Source organism: Schistocerca piceifrons, chromosome 10 (genome assembly GCF_021461385.2).
Source record: "Schistocerca piceifrons isolate TAMUIC-IGC-003096 chromosome 10, iqSchPice1.1, whole genome shotgun sequence".
NCBI lineage: Eukaryota > Metazoa > Arthropoda > Insecta > Orthoptera > Acrididae > Schistocerca > Schistocerca piceifrons.
In genome coordinates this window covers 88,197,361-88,213,733 of record NC_060147.1, presented here as the reverse complement: position 1 = coordinate 88,213,733, position 16,373 = coordinate 88,197,361, and the positions used below count along the sequence as shown (strand labels likewise).

Here is a 16,373-nt window from a genome sequence, read left to right as displayed (position 1 = left end):
AACCGATTTCTCACACACAAACAGCAGTTGATCAGCATTATCTGGTGAAACGTTGTTGTGATGCCTCGTGTAAGGAGGAGAAATGCGTACCATCACGTTTCCGACTTTGATAAAGGTCAGATTGTAGCCTATTGAGATTGTGCTTTATTGTATCGTGACATTGCTGCTCGCTTTGGTCAAGATCCAATGATTGTTAGAAGAATATGGAATCGGTGGGTTCAGGAGGGTAATACAGAACACCGTGCTGGATCCCAATGGCCTCGTATCACTAGCAGTCGAGATGACAGGCATCTTATTCACATGGCTGTAACGGATCGTGCAGCCACATCTCGATCCCTGAGTCAACTGCACGAACAGTTCGACGACATTTGCAGCACCATGGACTATCAGCTCGGAGACCGTGGCTGCGGTTACCCTTGATGCTGCATCAGAGACAGGAGTGCCTGCGATGGTGTGCTCAACGACGAACCTGGGTGCACGAATGGCAAAACGTCATTTTTTCGGATGAATGCAGGTTCTGTTTACAGCATCATGATGGTCGCATCCGTGTTGGGCGACATCGCAGTGAACGCACATTGGAAGTGTGTATTTGTCATCACCATACTGGCGTATCACCCGGTGTGATGGTATGGGGTGCCATTGGTTACAAGTCTCGGTCACCTCTTGTTTGCATTGATGGCACTTTGAACAAGTGGACGTTACATTTCAGATGTGTTACGACCCGTGGCTCTACCCTTCATTCAATCCCAGCGAAACCCTACATTTCAGCAGCATAATGCATGACCGCATGTTGCAGGTCCTGTACGGGCCTTTCTGCATACAGAAAATGTTCGACTGCTGCCCTGGCCAGCACATTCTCCAGATCTCTCACAATTTAAAATGTCTGATCATGGTGGCCGAGCAACAGTCTCATCACAATACGTCAGTCACTACTCTTGATGAATTGTGGTATCATGTTGAAGCTATATGGGCAGCTGTACCTGTACACGCCATCCAAGCTCTGTTTGACTCAATGCCCAGGCATATCAAGGCCATTATTACGGCCAGAGGTGGTTGTTGTGGGTACTGATTTCTCAGGATCTATGCACTCAAACTGCGTGAAAATGTAATCACATGTCAGTTCTAGAATAATATATTTGTCCAGTGAATACCCGTTTATCATCTGCATTTCTTCTTGGTGTGGCAATTTTAATGGCCAGTAGTGTAAATTACTGCCCCCCTCCCTTGCTAGTACATGTTACTGAAAGTACATTGGTACTGTTAAGAGTGTGCTAAAAGGTAATTTCAGTTTTTTGGCCCTGCTTACACATCAGTACCTCTTTAAAATATGTTGTTAATATAAAGCAACAACAATTAACTTGGTTTTTTAAAGTTTCCTGCTGTTGGTAATACATATTATGGAAAGTGCATTGGTATAGCTAGGGTTAAAATGAGAACACTGCAACCATCACTACGTTCACCAGACGTACTTGTTGCCTCACAGTCTGCGGGGGTGGGTTCCACCAGGGGTCCTCCACAAACTGCCCCCTCCTCTGCTGGCTGCTCTCCACGGCTCCCATGTCGCCACCTGAAGACAACACCAGAACAGCTGCCATCAGTGCATACCACTCACACAGTTCTCATTTCTGTAGGCTGCTTTCTGGATACCCATAGATTGCTACAGATGCCTTTGTTTCCAGATGTAACTGACATGATAGCGAGTAAGAAAATCTCCAATGCTGGTGTATTGTGAAGTCTGCATACTTGAGTGCACATAAAACGAACATTGCTTTTTTGAGACATATTTCGCTAAACAAAGAAAGAGTATTATGTCTAAAAATAGTAATTACCAGACAATTAATGAGCATCAGTCAGATTTAGGGACTGAAAACACATTTCTCATAATATACACTCATGCTCATAAATTAACACTTTGGGTCCTGAGCCATTGCGCGCGGGTGTCTACCATAAAGACTGGCTGATTTTAACATATTTTAAACTACTACAACTCATGCAAGGTTTCAGTTATAGCAATAAAATTACTCTTATTGAAAAACCAAGACTTTCTTGTTTAAAACAGTATATAATACCTTTCTCTTTAATTAATACATACTTTTGACAAGCGTTATTATTATAGCATTGTTTTTGAAAAAAGGAAAAATTGGTCAAAGGTATATTCACTGTATTTTCTAGAAGGAAATTTTTTTATTTTACACAAAAATTGTAATTATGATGGATACAGTATATCTGACAAATCAACGTCACTTTCTTCTAAATCACAATATAACTCGCGAGCAGTTTCTTCGTCCATCAAGCCACACTTCGCCATGTCGACACTACTGAGACCGCGCGGGAAAAAATCGCCGCTCACAAAACCCAACAAATAAAAAGGGAAGCACACCCTTCCACAGCATGCCCGCACCATCTAGTGACCAATACTCGAACTACAGTCCATGCAGCGCCTCTCAGACAAGTGGGAGCTGTAAGAACACACAAAGGAAGGAAGGGGAAGAACGAGAACACCCACCCGTAAAATTACGGGCGCCGGACTTTAGGACAGGCCGCGCAAGCCCATATTTTTACGGGTGTTGGCGTCTAAGTGTTAAGGATAATTGCAGAATGTGGTGCCACATAATATGGCACTACACAAAACTGGCGCTAATAGCATAGGCACATAGGGAACACACACAACACAGGTCTGTAAGTCCACGATATTCGTGATGAGTTGAGAAAACCGTCCCAAAACACACGTGCTACAAAACACCACTGCTTCCTGCGAATGTACCCAAACATCAATACGGTATATGATCACCATACACACGTACACAAGCCGCACAACGGGTTGGCATACTCTGGATCAGGTGGTCGAGCAACTGCTGAGGTATAGCCTCCCATTCTTGCACCAGTGCCTGTCGGAGCTCCTGAAGTGTCGTAGGGGTTTGAAGACGTGCAGCGATACATTGACTGAGAGCATCCCAGATGTGCTTGATGGGGCTTAGGTCTGGAGAACAGGCAGGCCACTCCATTCGCCTGATATCTTGTGTTTCAAGGTACTCCTCCACGATGGCAGCTCAGTGCGGCCATGCGTTTTCATCCATCAGGAGGAAGGAGGGACCCACTGCACCCCTGAAAAGGCGGACATACTGGTGCAAAATGACGTCCCGATACACCTGACCTGTTGCAGTTCCTCTGTCACAGGGTGTACGTGCACCAATCATAATCCCACCCCACACCATCAAACCATGACCTCCATACAGGTGACCGAGCGAGGTGGTTAGCACACTGGACTCGCATTCGGGAGGACGACGGTTCAATCCCGCGTCCGGCCATCCTGATTTAGGTTTTCCATGATTTCCCTAGATCACTTCAGGCAAATGCCGGGATGGTTCCTTCGAAAGGGCACGGCCGGTTTCCTTCCCCATCCTTCCCTAATCCGAGCTTGTGCTCTGTCTCTAATGACCTCGTTGTCGACGGGACGTTAAACTATAATCTCCTCCTCCTCCTCCATACAGGTCCCTTTCAAGGACATTAAGGGGTTGGTATCTGGTTCCTGGTTCACACCAGATGAAAACCCAGCGAGAATCATTGTTCAGCCTATACCTGGACTCGTCCGTGAACATAACCTGGGACCAATGTTCCAATGACCATGTACTGCGTTCTTGACACCAGGCTCCACAGGCTCTCCCGTGACGAGGGGTAAGTGGAATGCACCTTGCAGGTCTCTGAGCGAATAAACTATGTCTGTTCAGTCGTCTGTAGTCTGTGTGTCTGCAGACAACTGTTTCAGTGGCTGCGGTAAGCTCCCGAGCAAGGCTACCTGCAGTACTCCGTGGCCATCTGCGGGCACTGATGGTGAGATATCGGTCTTCTTGTGGTGTTGTACACTGTGGACACCCTGTACTATTGTGCCTGGACACGTTTTTTGTCTGCTGGAAATGTTGCCATAATCTTGAGATCACACTTTGTGGCACACGGAGGGCCCGTGCTATGACCTGCTGTGTTTGACCAGTCTCCAGTCGCCCTGGTATTCTACCCCTCATAATGTCATCAATATGTGTTCTTTGAGCCATTTTCAACACTCAGTTACCATTAGCACGTCTGCACACTTACTCGCTGCACCGTACTCTGACATGCACCAACACACCTCTGCATATGTGGACTGCCGCCAGCACCACAGTGCAACGACCGCAGGTCAAATGCACAGCTACACTAATAACATATAGATCATTGTTTAAAGACATTAATTCGGTATATTTCATTCAAAAACTGGCAACATTTAGTAAAATAAATTTGCACAGAGACAAAGCAACGTTGTGAATGTGAGCAACTGTTGGAGTCCACTATCAGTAGAAAAATGTATGTAAGATATCCAGAACTAAGCAAAAATTTGCTATCTGAAAAACCACATCAAATTACTGTAGTGTATTAAAGTCAATTGTAACTGATTTTGTAATAGTGTAATGTAATGACTCGATTCGAAATTATTACAGTATTCTGGGTTATTGTGCTGCTATCAAATGAACTTCTCGGGGAAATCCAATGATTTGACCCCACATGTGAGGCCATTTTCGAGGGGGTTGTAGCTCGAATGTAGGTCCAATTCACACCCTGAATGCCTTCTAACTAAACTAAAATTTCTTTTTGTATGCTCCCACAAAGAAGCATCATGTATCATATTTTCAGTCAGTTTTACTTCAGTCAGTAGTGGGCCGGGGTGTGCACTAGAGCTTCTCCTAATCTAAAACCCCCCTGTAGATGTCCTCTGCAGATGGGGCCAAAACGTCAAGTTTTTCCAAGAAAGTCATTCAACAATGAACAACAGTAGATAATATTTTAATAAGTGCGGCATTTCCAGCCATGAAAGTTTACACTTTATCCTGATTTGATTTTTAAAACTTTATATAATGACATGTGGCAAAGGGTACTGAGGTCTGCATTTCAGGAACTGTAGGATCACTCAGTGGTGGATGAAACAATTGTGAAAAAAGCAGCATCAACAATCTATAAATTGTATGATTATTTTAAAAAAATTATATCTCCTGGGCCATCACTGAAGACGGCTAAGATGAGTATATTGTTTTTTGTTTGTCTTTACTGACATCTCCTGCAAATGGAAAGAATTGCTATTATAAAATTGTAATGTACATCCTCTACTGAATGTGGTGCCAAACATATGCTGTAAAAACTGTGATTAAAATGCACTTTGCAGTACAATTTTACATTTCCTTTCTTGAGCATCAAAGTTATTGTTACAGTTGGAGAAGGTGGTAGATTACATTTTTTTCCATGTACCGTAACATCCCTGCAATTATTCTGAACCCCCAGTCAGTCTGTCATCATGTGGTGTAGTCAACACATTAGACAATAAGTGCTCATGAATGCAAATTGAAGCATGCATGTGAATAACGCGATACAACACATTTCACCAAATTTACAGGAATGGCAACATATGCCTGGTGCTGAAAAGTAATTACAATGCAATTGTTAACAAGTTGTTTCTAATTGTTGCACATACTGTCTGTAGAAAATGACAGAAGTGAACTTAATAACAGATTCTAAGTGTATTTTTGCCAAAATTTTTCTCTCTCATCAGCATGGCAACTTTTTTTCATGAAAATATTTTCCTGACTTTCCAAATTGAAATTCCAAATTTTCCAGAACCTATTTTTGTTTCATGTGACAGCAAGTTTTACTTTACTAGTTTTCTTGACTACTAATAAAATGTTTCACATTGCTGCATCATCACTTACTAGTTATTATTCCAAGTTCAGCTATGATTATTTAAGTTTTACCAACAACTATCTGGGTACCCAGTACTGCCTGGGTATGCATTTATTCCACTCTTCTATTATTTCATCTCCCACTTCCCCCTCTCTTGGCCCATCTTCTCCTCCCCCTCCTCCTGCCCATCTGCCTCCCTGTCCATCTCCTAGATGCCCCTCCCGCTCTCTGCGAGTCTCCTCCACCCACTACTCACTGTCCATTTCCTTCTGCCCCTCTCTCCACACATCTCTGCCTGTTCCTGTTTATCTCCTCCTCTTTCCCTACTTTGCCACATCTCCTCCACTCCCCTCTCCTGTCCACCTCCTCCTCTTCCCTTTCTCCTCCCCCTATCTGTGTCCATCTCCTCCTTCTCTGTTTGTCCATCTCCTCTTCCCCTCTTTTCTCTCGAACTTATCACCCCCACCCCAATAGAAAGCTGCTGATTCTTAACCCCACAGCATTTCTTTCCAGATAGTAAGTAATATGTGTACCAAATTTAGTTGATACCAGTCCAGCAGTTTAGGAGGAGCTTTTTACTCACGGCCTCGCCTGCATACACATGCGTCACATATACGAGATCTGTTCAAAAAATTCCTGCTCTTTGTCCACAAAATTTTTCTACACTTACCTTTTACTTATTGTGCACAATCTCCTCCGAAATGCTATGCTCCAAAATTCATACACCTCTCCCAACACCAGTTCCACATCCGAAAGCAGTCTCGGTACGCCTCTCGCTGGATCACGCAAAGCATCATCTGTGAATTTTCTTTTATCTCATCTATCATTACAAATCTTCACTCTTTCAGTGTGGTTTTCAGCTTTGTAAATACAAAAAAAGTCTGCAGTGGACAGGTTTGGAGAGTACGTAGGATGAGGCAGCACAGACATTTCATTTCTGTACAACAGTCACATACCAACAGGGATGGTGTATCAGAGCACTATGGTGATGCAAGAGCTGCAAATTGTCTCACTATTTTTCATATTGTTTCCTTCTCACATTTTCTTGCAGGTGTCACAACATGTCCTGAAAGTACCATGATTAAGGACGAGGCAGCACAGAGATTTCATTTCTGTACAACAGTCACATACCAACAAGGATGCATGTGTCGGAGCACTATAGTGATGCAAGAGTTGCGAATTGTCTCACTACATTTCATGTTGTTCCCTTCTCACATTTTCTCGCACATGTCAGAACATGTCCTGAAAGTACCATTGATTAATAATTTGTTCCTGTGGCATGAATTCATGATGAACTAATCCTTCAAAGTCAAAGAAAAATATCATTGTGGCTTTGACATTTAATCTGACCTGATGAGCTTTTTCTGGCCTCGGAGAACCTTTCCCGACCCATTGTGAAGATTGAACCTTGGTGTTAACATCATAACTGCCATAGACCCACGTCTCATCACCAGTTATGATTCTCTTAAGAAACATCTCATTCTCATCTGTGCAATCCAAGAGCTCTTCACAGATTGCAAGGCGAAAGTCTTTCTGCTCTTGGCTTATGAGCTGTGGGACAAACTTGGTGGCAACATGATGCATTACAAGATGCTGTGTCAATATTTCATGACATGATCCAATTGAAATGTTACATTCTTCTGCAATCACTGACAGTCAGTCTTCAATTGGCACACACAATTTCATTGATGTTCCTGACATGAGCATTGTCAGTGGATGTCAAAGGGTTTCCTGAACAAGGGCCATCTTTCACTTCCATCCAGCCATTTTTAAACCATGGTTACCATTCGTAACACTGACTATGGCTTAAGCAGGCATCACCATAGGCTTCCCACATCATTTGGTGTGTCTCTGTAAAGGTTTTCTTGAGTTTGACACAAACTTTAAAGCAGACACACTCCTCCTCTAACTCTGCGATCTTGAAATTCACAAAATATGCAACACATCATTCTACTTAATACAGCACTAAACAATGACTAACACACACCCAGTAAGGCCTTCATCAAAAATAGACAACAGGCACACACTCACACAAATGTGTGTGAGTTGTGTTTTCGTGAGTGTGTGTGTGTGTGTGTGTCTGTGTGTGTGTGTGTGTGTGTGTGTGTGTGTCATCCATTTCTGACAAATGCCTTACTCCTTACTGGCCGAAAGCTTTATTTGTGACAGTCTTTTCATTGTGCCTATCTGAGACTCAGCACCTCTGCTATATGGTGAGTGGCAACTTCCCTTTTCATAACACATACAACAATGAAACGTAAAACAGTAGTTACACATTAAACACAGGAGTGTGCAGGGACGCCAACTGCATTTTGCTCAAACACATCACTGGTGCAAAAATTCCAGAATTTTTTGAACAGACCTCATATTACACATATATTTAGCATATTTTACACATATTTGTATCCATATTTCACCTGTACCTATATCGAAATGCATCCTCCAGTATTGTTTCACACAGCTCAGTGTTTATGAATTCAATATATCCATCATAGTTAAGTAGGAAGAGAGGACCACAGCTGATAAGAATATTACAACTTTCAATACTACTGTCAGCTATAATTTCATTATCAGTTTATTGGCAATTGGTTTTGACGACATGTTCATTATGTCATATCTCCTGCACTATGTGTCATACACCATAAGTTTGCATACATCCAGTGGTATATGTGGATACTGTCTGTAAAATGTGATGTAAATACAGGACATTGTAAAGAAGTAATAAATTAAAATATCAAGCATGCTGCGGCAGTTTTCCACGCATTTCATTGTTTATGATGTCATATCTCTTGATCTATGTGTCTTAGAATGATAGACAGGGTGTTCCACTTGAAAGAGGCCCCACAAGCAAACATTTGCTTAAATTACACTTACAGGCTTTGCATAAAAATCAGGAAGTGAAATGAAATGAACATGACAGACCATGTTCGTGGAGAAATAAAGGTGAATCACAAAAGGTGCTGGAAGTGACCGCTGTTGAGTTGTAAATCCAATTGAACATGACACTGCAGATTTCATGGATGATGTTCTCTCATAAGTCTTCCAAGCTGTGTGGTTTGTTTCTGTAGACCTAGCTTTTTAGGCCACCCAGATGAAAACGTCAGATGGTGTTAAATCAGGTCACCTCGGGGGCCACAGTGCTTTCGAAATCTCTCTGTCAGGGAAAAATGATTCTACCTCAGCCATGATCACTCAAGATGTATGGCATGTGATGCCACATCAACCAACTGGTTCACAAATTCCCAAAACATTTTGACATAAAGTGCACTTGTCACAGTAGATTAAAAAAAAATTGGACTGATGACGAAAGGTTTTGATATTGCCAGTCTTTTGTGAATGCAGAGGTTGCTCAACCAGTGCATGTCGGTTTTCACTACACCAGAAATGTGTACTCTGAGAGTTTACATAGCCAGAGAGATGGAACCATGCCTCATCACTGAACTGTGTATACTGCAATATTTCTTTCCTCTGAGCAGTAAATTGCTGAAAGCAACAGCAAAATGTGATGTTTTAGTCTTTGTCATTGACATTCAGTTCCTGGACAACTGTAAACCTGTATGGATACATACTGGCTTTCTTCACAGCTCTGTAACATGTGCTTTGTGACATTCCACGTTCCTGAGATCCAACAGATTTTTGCAAGAGAGACCAACAATCATTGTTTCATGCCAGTCATTTTTTGCTGAATAGTCACTGTAAAGAATCTTCTAAAGAACTCGCAATTTTCTCATAGTATGTGTAATCCAAAATATAAGGATTCAGATACAGAGATGCTGAATAAATTATGTTAGGTGGTAAAGGGGGCAATAAGTGAATCTTTCAATGACAATTGCAGCAGAATCTTATTTTAAGATCTCTCATATTATTCAGTTTAAGAGGGGTGTAAATGATTCATTGGTGACCAACTCCTACTCCACTGCTGCATTTCTTAGTAGCACTAGCTGGTAGTTCTTTGGTAAGATACCGGGAAAATGCAGTCCATCTACAAGTTGTACAACTTTGCTTCTACCGTTTGCTGATAGGTGGCGACAACGGTAAGTAGCGGTCGAAAGAAACAGATCGCAGACATCAGGCATTTAGCTTTGACGTCAGTCATCATAACCACATTCAAACATTAGTCAATTTGGGTCTGCATCATAAAGTTGTTCTTGACTCAAAATGTCAGTCCACGACCCTAATTCTCGTCATTTGCAGGAGGTGTTACTGTTTAGTTTCAATATGAAGAAAACAGCAGCTGAGTCTCATCAAATGCTCTCAATTATGTATAGTAAGGACGCTATTAGTAAAAGAACATGTTGTGAGTGGTTTCAACACTTCAAGAATGGTGATTTTAATGTCATAGCCTGACACAGTGGTGGAAGAGAGAATGTTTTTGAAGATGCAGAATTGGAGACACTGCTGGGTGAAGACTCGTGTCAAACTCAAGAAGAATTGGCACGATTACTGGGAGTGACACAGCAAGCCATTTCAAAATGTCTCAAGGCTATGGGCAAGATCCAGAAAGGAGGAACTTGGGTCCCTTGTGAGCTGAAACCAAGAGACGTTGAACGGCAGTTGTGTGTTTGTGAACAGTTGCTTCAGAGGCAAAAACGAAAGGGATTTCTGCATCGCATTGTGACCGGGGACGAAAAATGGGTTCATTACGATAACTCTAAATGCAAAAAATCATGGGGATATCCCGGCCATGCTTCCACGTCAATGGCCAAACTAAATATTCACGGCTCCAAGATCATGCTCTGCATTTGGTGGGACCAGCTCGGCGTCATGTACTATGAGGTGTTAAAATCAAGTGAAACAATCACAGGTGCTTGTTGTTGAATGCAATTACTGCAGTTGAGCAGAGCATTAAAAGACAAATGGCCACAATACAGTGAGAGGCATGATAAAGTGATTTTGCAGCAAGACAATGCTCGACCCCACGTTGCAAAAGAGGTCAAAACATATTTGGAAATCGGAAGTCCTACCCTACCTGCCGTATTCTCCAGGCATTGCTCCCTCTGACTATCACCTGTTTAGATCAATGACACATGGCCTGGCTGACCACCACTTCCGATCTCATGAAGAGACGTGGGATTCACACACTGCCTGAAAGATGGAAGAAAGTACTGGCCAGTGATGGAAAATACTTTGAATGATACACGTGGAACCAATTTGTTTCATTACAGCCTCAAATCTTGGGGAGAAAAGCGGAAGTAAAGTTGTACACCTTGTACAAAAGAGATTGCTTCTAGTAACCAGTATGCTCAATCTTAGAATATTGCTCAAGACTATGATGCCTATACCACAATGATGGGCCACAATGATATGATTAGACTAATTACAGCATACACAGTGGTGTTTAAGCAATCATCTTTTTGCACTTGTAATGGAAATATCTTAGATTTCATACAGGAGTAGACAATACACAATGTTTAGTAACTTACTCAACATGTTGTAACTTTTGTTATGTTATCATATATTTATGATTGTGTTCATTCATTTCCAATTTATATTCATTATCTAACTCTATTTGGAATGATTGAATGTCCTCTAAATATAAAGATGAATATACTACTTCATTTGACGATTACAAAACTGGATAATTTGTAATTTTGGTATTCACATTTCCAATCTCTTAAAACAGTAATTTCAAACCCAGAAAGTTAATTACTCACTCGAATGGAATGTTGAAAATTACTGAATAGAAAGTTCTAGGAAAACACTGTGTAATGTTGAGACCAATTATTAAAATTGTAAACAGATCAGTAGTTAATAACCTTTACGTTTTTCACAAGGTAGTTGGTTGAATCACGTAATGCAACTTTAGCATCAAAACTTGAAAATGGAAGAATTAACAGAGTGATAAATGAATATGCAAAGGGAATCTGATAGCCTTATGAGAAATGTAATATAACTTGCAAAAGCTGTTCCCGACCCATAGTCATGTTCACTATAAGTCTACCCTTTTTTCTTATTGTGAATTCCAACTCTGACTTAGTTACATTAAACTTTAGACCATGGCCTTGCACAACCTCTTTATAAACATCTAACTGTTACTGTACATCACCCTCTTAGCTACTCCACACCAAGAAATGACCAGCAAAAGACAGTGCTGTCACCCTCTCCTGTTGCACATGTCATTGTATCATCCATCAACACTATGATGAGTAAGAGAGGTAGTATACTTTTTTGTTTCTGATCATCTCTCTGCTCCATCTATCTTATTTGCAAACAGAATTACTCGACAATAAATCTCATCTCCAACAAATGTGACATACGGCATTATTCACGAGCGTTCTTCAGTTGTTGAATACCATTCAGCTGGTGTTACCATGAAAATAGTCACAAAGAGCGAGGGTTAGTTACTTCGTTTCTTGAGAGCATAGAGAGTTTGTGAGAAACTTCCGCTGGCACAATAGGGAAGACGCACTTGACTCCCTGACAGCATCAGCAGGGTATTAAAGAGATGAAGTTCCAACTGTGGAAAGGGGAACCTACAATTTAATGTGGAATCCAAACCATATGTTGTTTCTGGCAACTCCTCTCATCATGAAGACTTAAAAATCCACAATCTGACCAAGATTCAACCCCGTGATCTGTCACTCTTGAGCCATGCACTTTACCAGTAGGCTATCAGGCCCACCATATATTTTGATAGTTCATTTATAGGTTTTGATGTGTGACTTTGTCTCAAAATATGTGGTATATATGGCCATATATTTTGAGTGCATCAACTGAGACGCTTACTTTATTTAAACTGCCAAGGTCCTGTAGACCATAGTATTTGACATAATTTTCAGCTTGATACCTTGGCCTGTTCTTGAGAAATATGGATCTTTATAAATGGCTGTTCTTTTGTTTGCGTTGACTTACAAGCTTAAATTTTTTGCACAGCCAAGGGACCTTAGATTTGTATTTTACATAAATTTCAAGTTGATACATCTACCCACTACTGCAACAAAAGGGATCTTAGCAGACAGACATATGGACAGGTGGACAACAAACGGCACAAGAAAATTTTTTATGTGATATAACTACAAATTAACAATTTTCAGATTTTTTCTTTTTCTTTTACTGTAAAACCTTGCTTCTCGCCAAATATTATAATTCTAGATCAGTGGGAAGTACCCTATGGTTTTTGATTAGTGAGTTTGCAAGTATCAAAATATGTGACACAAATGGTTGTATCTTTTGACTGCATTGAGTCAGAATCTTAAATTTTTACACCTCCCTGGAACCACTGACGTTAAGTATGTGAGATAAATATCAAACTGTTACCTCTACTCACTCGTGGGAGAAAGGGGTCTTGATAGACAGACAGGGACAATAAAGTGATGCTATAATGGTTCTGTTTTGAGGTATGGAAGCCTATGATGAGGGAAGTATATATATCTACATCCACACTCTACTCTGCGACCCACTATATGTGCATGGTACAGGGTACTTTCAACTGTAGCACACATTAAGGTTTGTTCTCATTCCACTGGAAGAATGACTGCTTGAAGCTTCTGTGTGCACTGTAATTAGTCTAACCTTGTCTTTGTGGTCACTGTGGAAGCAATTTTGTGGTGGGGCTGGGGGGGCGGGGGGATCATAGTAGATTCCATACGTAGTACTGGCTCCTGAAACTTTGTAACTAGGCTTCCACAGAATAGTCAGCACGGCACAGTGTCTGCCACCTGAGGTTTTCCTGAAATTCTGCAACGCTCTCCTGTGAGCCAAACAAACCTGTTACCCCTCTCAGTGCCATCCCTTTTAAACACTCCTGGAAATTGAAATAAGAACACCGTGAATTCATTGTCCCAGGAAGGGGAAACTTTATTGACACATTCCTGGGGTCAGATACATCACATGATCACACTGACAGAACCACAGGCACATAGACACAGGCAACAGAGCATGCACAATGTCGGCACTAGTACAGTGTATATCCACCTTTCGCAGCAATGCAGGCTGCTATTCTCCCATGGAGACGATCGTAGAGATGCTGGATGTAGTCCTGTGGAACGGCTTGCCATGCCATTTCCACCTGGCGCCTCAGTTGGACCAGCGTTCGTGCTGGACGTGCAGACCGCGTGAGACGACGCTTCATCCAGTCCCAAACATGCTCAATGGGGGACAGATCCGGAGATCTTGCTGGCCAGGGTAGTTGACTTACACCTTCTAGAGCACGTTGGGTGGCACGGGATACATGCGGACGTGCATTGTCCAGTTGGAACAGCAAGTTCCCTTGCCGGTCTAGGAATGGTAGAACGATGGGTTCGATGACGGTTTGGATGTACCGTGCACTATTCAGTGTCCCCTCGACGATCACCAGTGGTGTACGGCCAGTGTAGGAGATCGCTCCCCACACCATGATGCCGGGTGTTGGCCCTGTGTGCCTCGGTCGTATGCAGTCCTGATTGTGGCGCTCACCTGCACGGCGCCAAACACGCATACGACCATCATTGGCACCAAGGCAGAAGCGACTCTCATCGCTGAAGACGACACGTCTCCATTCGTCCCTCCATTCACGCCTGTCGCGACACCACTGGAGGCGGGCTGCACGATGTTGGGGCGTGAGCGGAAGACGGCCTAACGGTGTGCGGGACCGTAGCCCAGCTTCATGGAGACGGTTGCGAATGGTCCTCGCCGATACCCCAGGAGCAACAGTGTCCCTAATTTGCTGGGAAGTGGCGGTGCGGTCCCCTACGGCACTGCGTAGGATCCTACGGTCTTGGCGTGCATCCGTGCGTCGCTGCGGTCCGGTCCCAGGTCGACAGGCACGTGCACCTTCCGCCGACCACTGGCGACAACATCGATGTACTGTGGAGACCTCACGCCCTACGTGTTGAGCAATTCGGCGGTACGTCCACCCAGCCTCCCACATGCCCACTATACGCCCTCACTCAAAGTCCGTCAACTGCACATACGGTTCACGTCCACGCTGTCGTGGCATGCTACCAGTGTTAAAGGCTGCGATGGAGCTCCGTATGCCACGGCAAACTGGCTGACACTGACGGTGGCGGTGCACAAATGCTGCGCAGCTAGCGCCATTCGACGGCAAACACCGCGGTTCCTGGTGTGTCCGCTGTGCCGTGCGTGTGATCATTGCTTGTACAGCCCTCTCGCAGTGTCCGGAGCAAGTATGGTGGGTCTGACACACCGGTGTCAATGTGTTCTTTTTTCCATTTCCAGGAGTGTATGTCAATATCCCTATAGTCCTATTTCATATGGGTCCCACACATTTGAGCAATATTCTAGGATGGGGTGCATGAGAGTTTGGAAACTGTTCCATGGCTCGTCATATCACAAAATCTAATTGCTGTTGGGCTGAGCTAGCACTTGGGTGGGTGACCATCTGGTCTGCCAAGTACTGTGGGAAAGAGGGTGCACTCAGCCCTTGTGAGGCAAACTGAGGAGCTACTTGAATGAGAAGTAGCGGTTCCGGTCTTGTAAACATACAGCTGGAAGAGCAATGTGCTGACCCCTTGTCCCTCCATATTCATATCCAGTGACGCCTGTGGGCTGAGGATGACATGGGGGCTGGTCAGTACTGTTGGGCTCTCATGGCCCGTTCGGGTGGAGTTTAGTTTGGTTCTAAGTCAGTATTAAACAGATCTTGATACCATCAGTAAACAGACAGTTAATAGCAGTCTATATAAAGTGAACACTTTGTTTGAGATATTAGATCGAAACAGCAGCTGAACAGCATAACAGAAGGAATAGTGGATTTTTTCAAAGATGCTATATTTTTTTCTTAATATGCATATATGAGGTGGCAAACGAATAATAAGACTGTGCATCTCCCATTGTGCAGCCACATAGGGAGAGGTTGCTATTGGATTGCAGTTGACCTTGAACCTTCGAGGGCACCCTTTGTTAGTTTCATCTGTCTATCTGCTTTACTTTGCTTTTGCACCTCAGTTGTAGAGGATGTTGTCCTGCAGTAGTGCTGCGAGCACAGTGAACTTGAAAACTGAACAGCACATTAACCTCAAATTCCTTATGAAATTATGAAAGTCACCAACAGAACGTTTTCATTTGTCATTTGCACATGTTTTTGAATGGCACAAATGGTTGTCAGAAGGTCGGGAAGAAACTGAAGATGATGAACATCGTGGTCGATATATAAGTTTCCGAACTGAAGCAAACATTCAGAAAATTAATAAAACTGTGTAAAGACTGACATCTGAGCATTCTGATGAGTGCAGACATGATGAACAGAACAAAGGCACAGTAATAAAAATTTTGCGTGATGGATTAAACATGATAAAACTTTGTACGAAACTGGTTCCGAAAAAGCTCTCTCAGGAACAAAAAGGCCATCAGAAGAACATCTGCTCTGACATTCTAGGACAACTCAATGAAGTACTGGATCTGCACACACATGTCATCATATATGATGAAACATGGACCTTCCAATACAACAAAGAAACAAAGTGTCAATCAATGCACTGGAAGACTGCCAAATTGTCAAGAATGAAAAGAAACACACATGAGCTAGTCAAAACTGGCCAATTGTTGTTGTTGCCCCCCCCCCCCCCCACCCACCTGCCCATTTTCCAATATTAGGTGTGTTATTGTGACTGAATGGGTGCCTGAGAGTCGAATTATTCAACACAGTAATACTACAATGAAGTCCTAACCAAGGTAAGGGAAAGAGTAAGGAAGAATAAAATGAATCTGTGGAAGGACGACACACGGATTGTGCA

The 16,373-nt window shown here is 42.8% G+C and overlaps 1 protein-coding gene across 2 annotated transcripts in view; it reads right to left on the bottom strand.

Moving 5' to 3' along the window:
• LOC124718797 (plectin) overlaps positions 1–16,373 on the bottom strand; it is a 212,726-nt gene that overhangs the window by 175,224 nt on the left and 21,129 nt on the right. For both annotated transcript variants that reach the window (XM_047244409.1, XM_047244410.1), the window contains exon 2: positions 1,470–1,567. In XM_047244409.1, coding sequence (XP_047100365.1) covers positions 1,470–1,559 — 90 coding nt within the window. In that variant the 5' untranslated portion in view covers positions 1,560–1,567. The remainder of the gene's footprint in view (positions 1–1,469; positions 1,568–16,373) is intronic.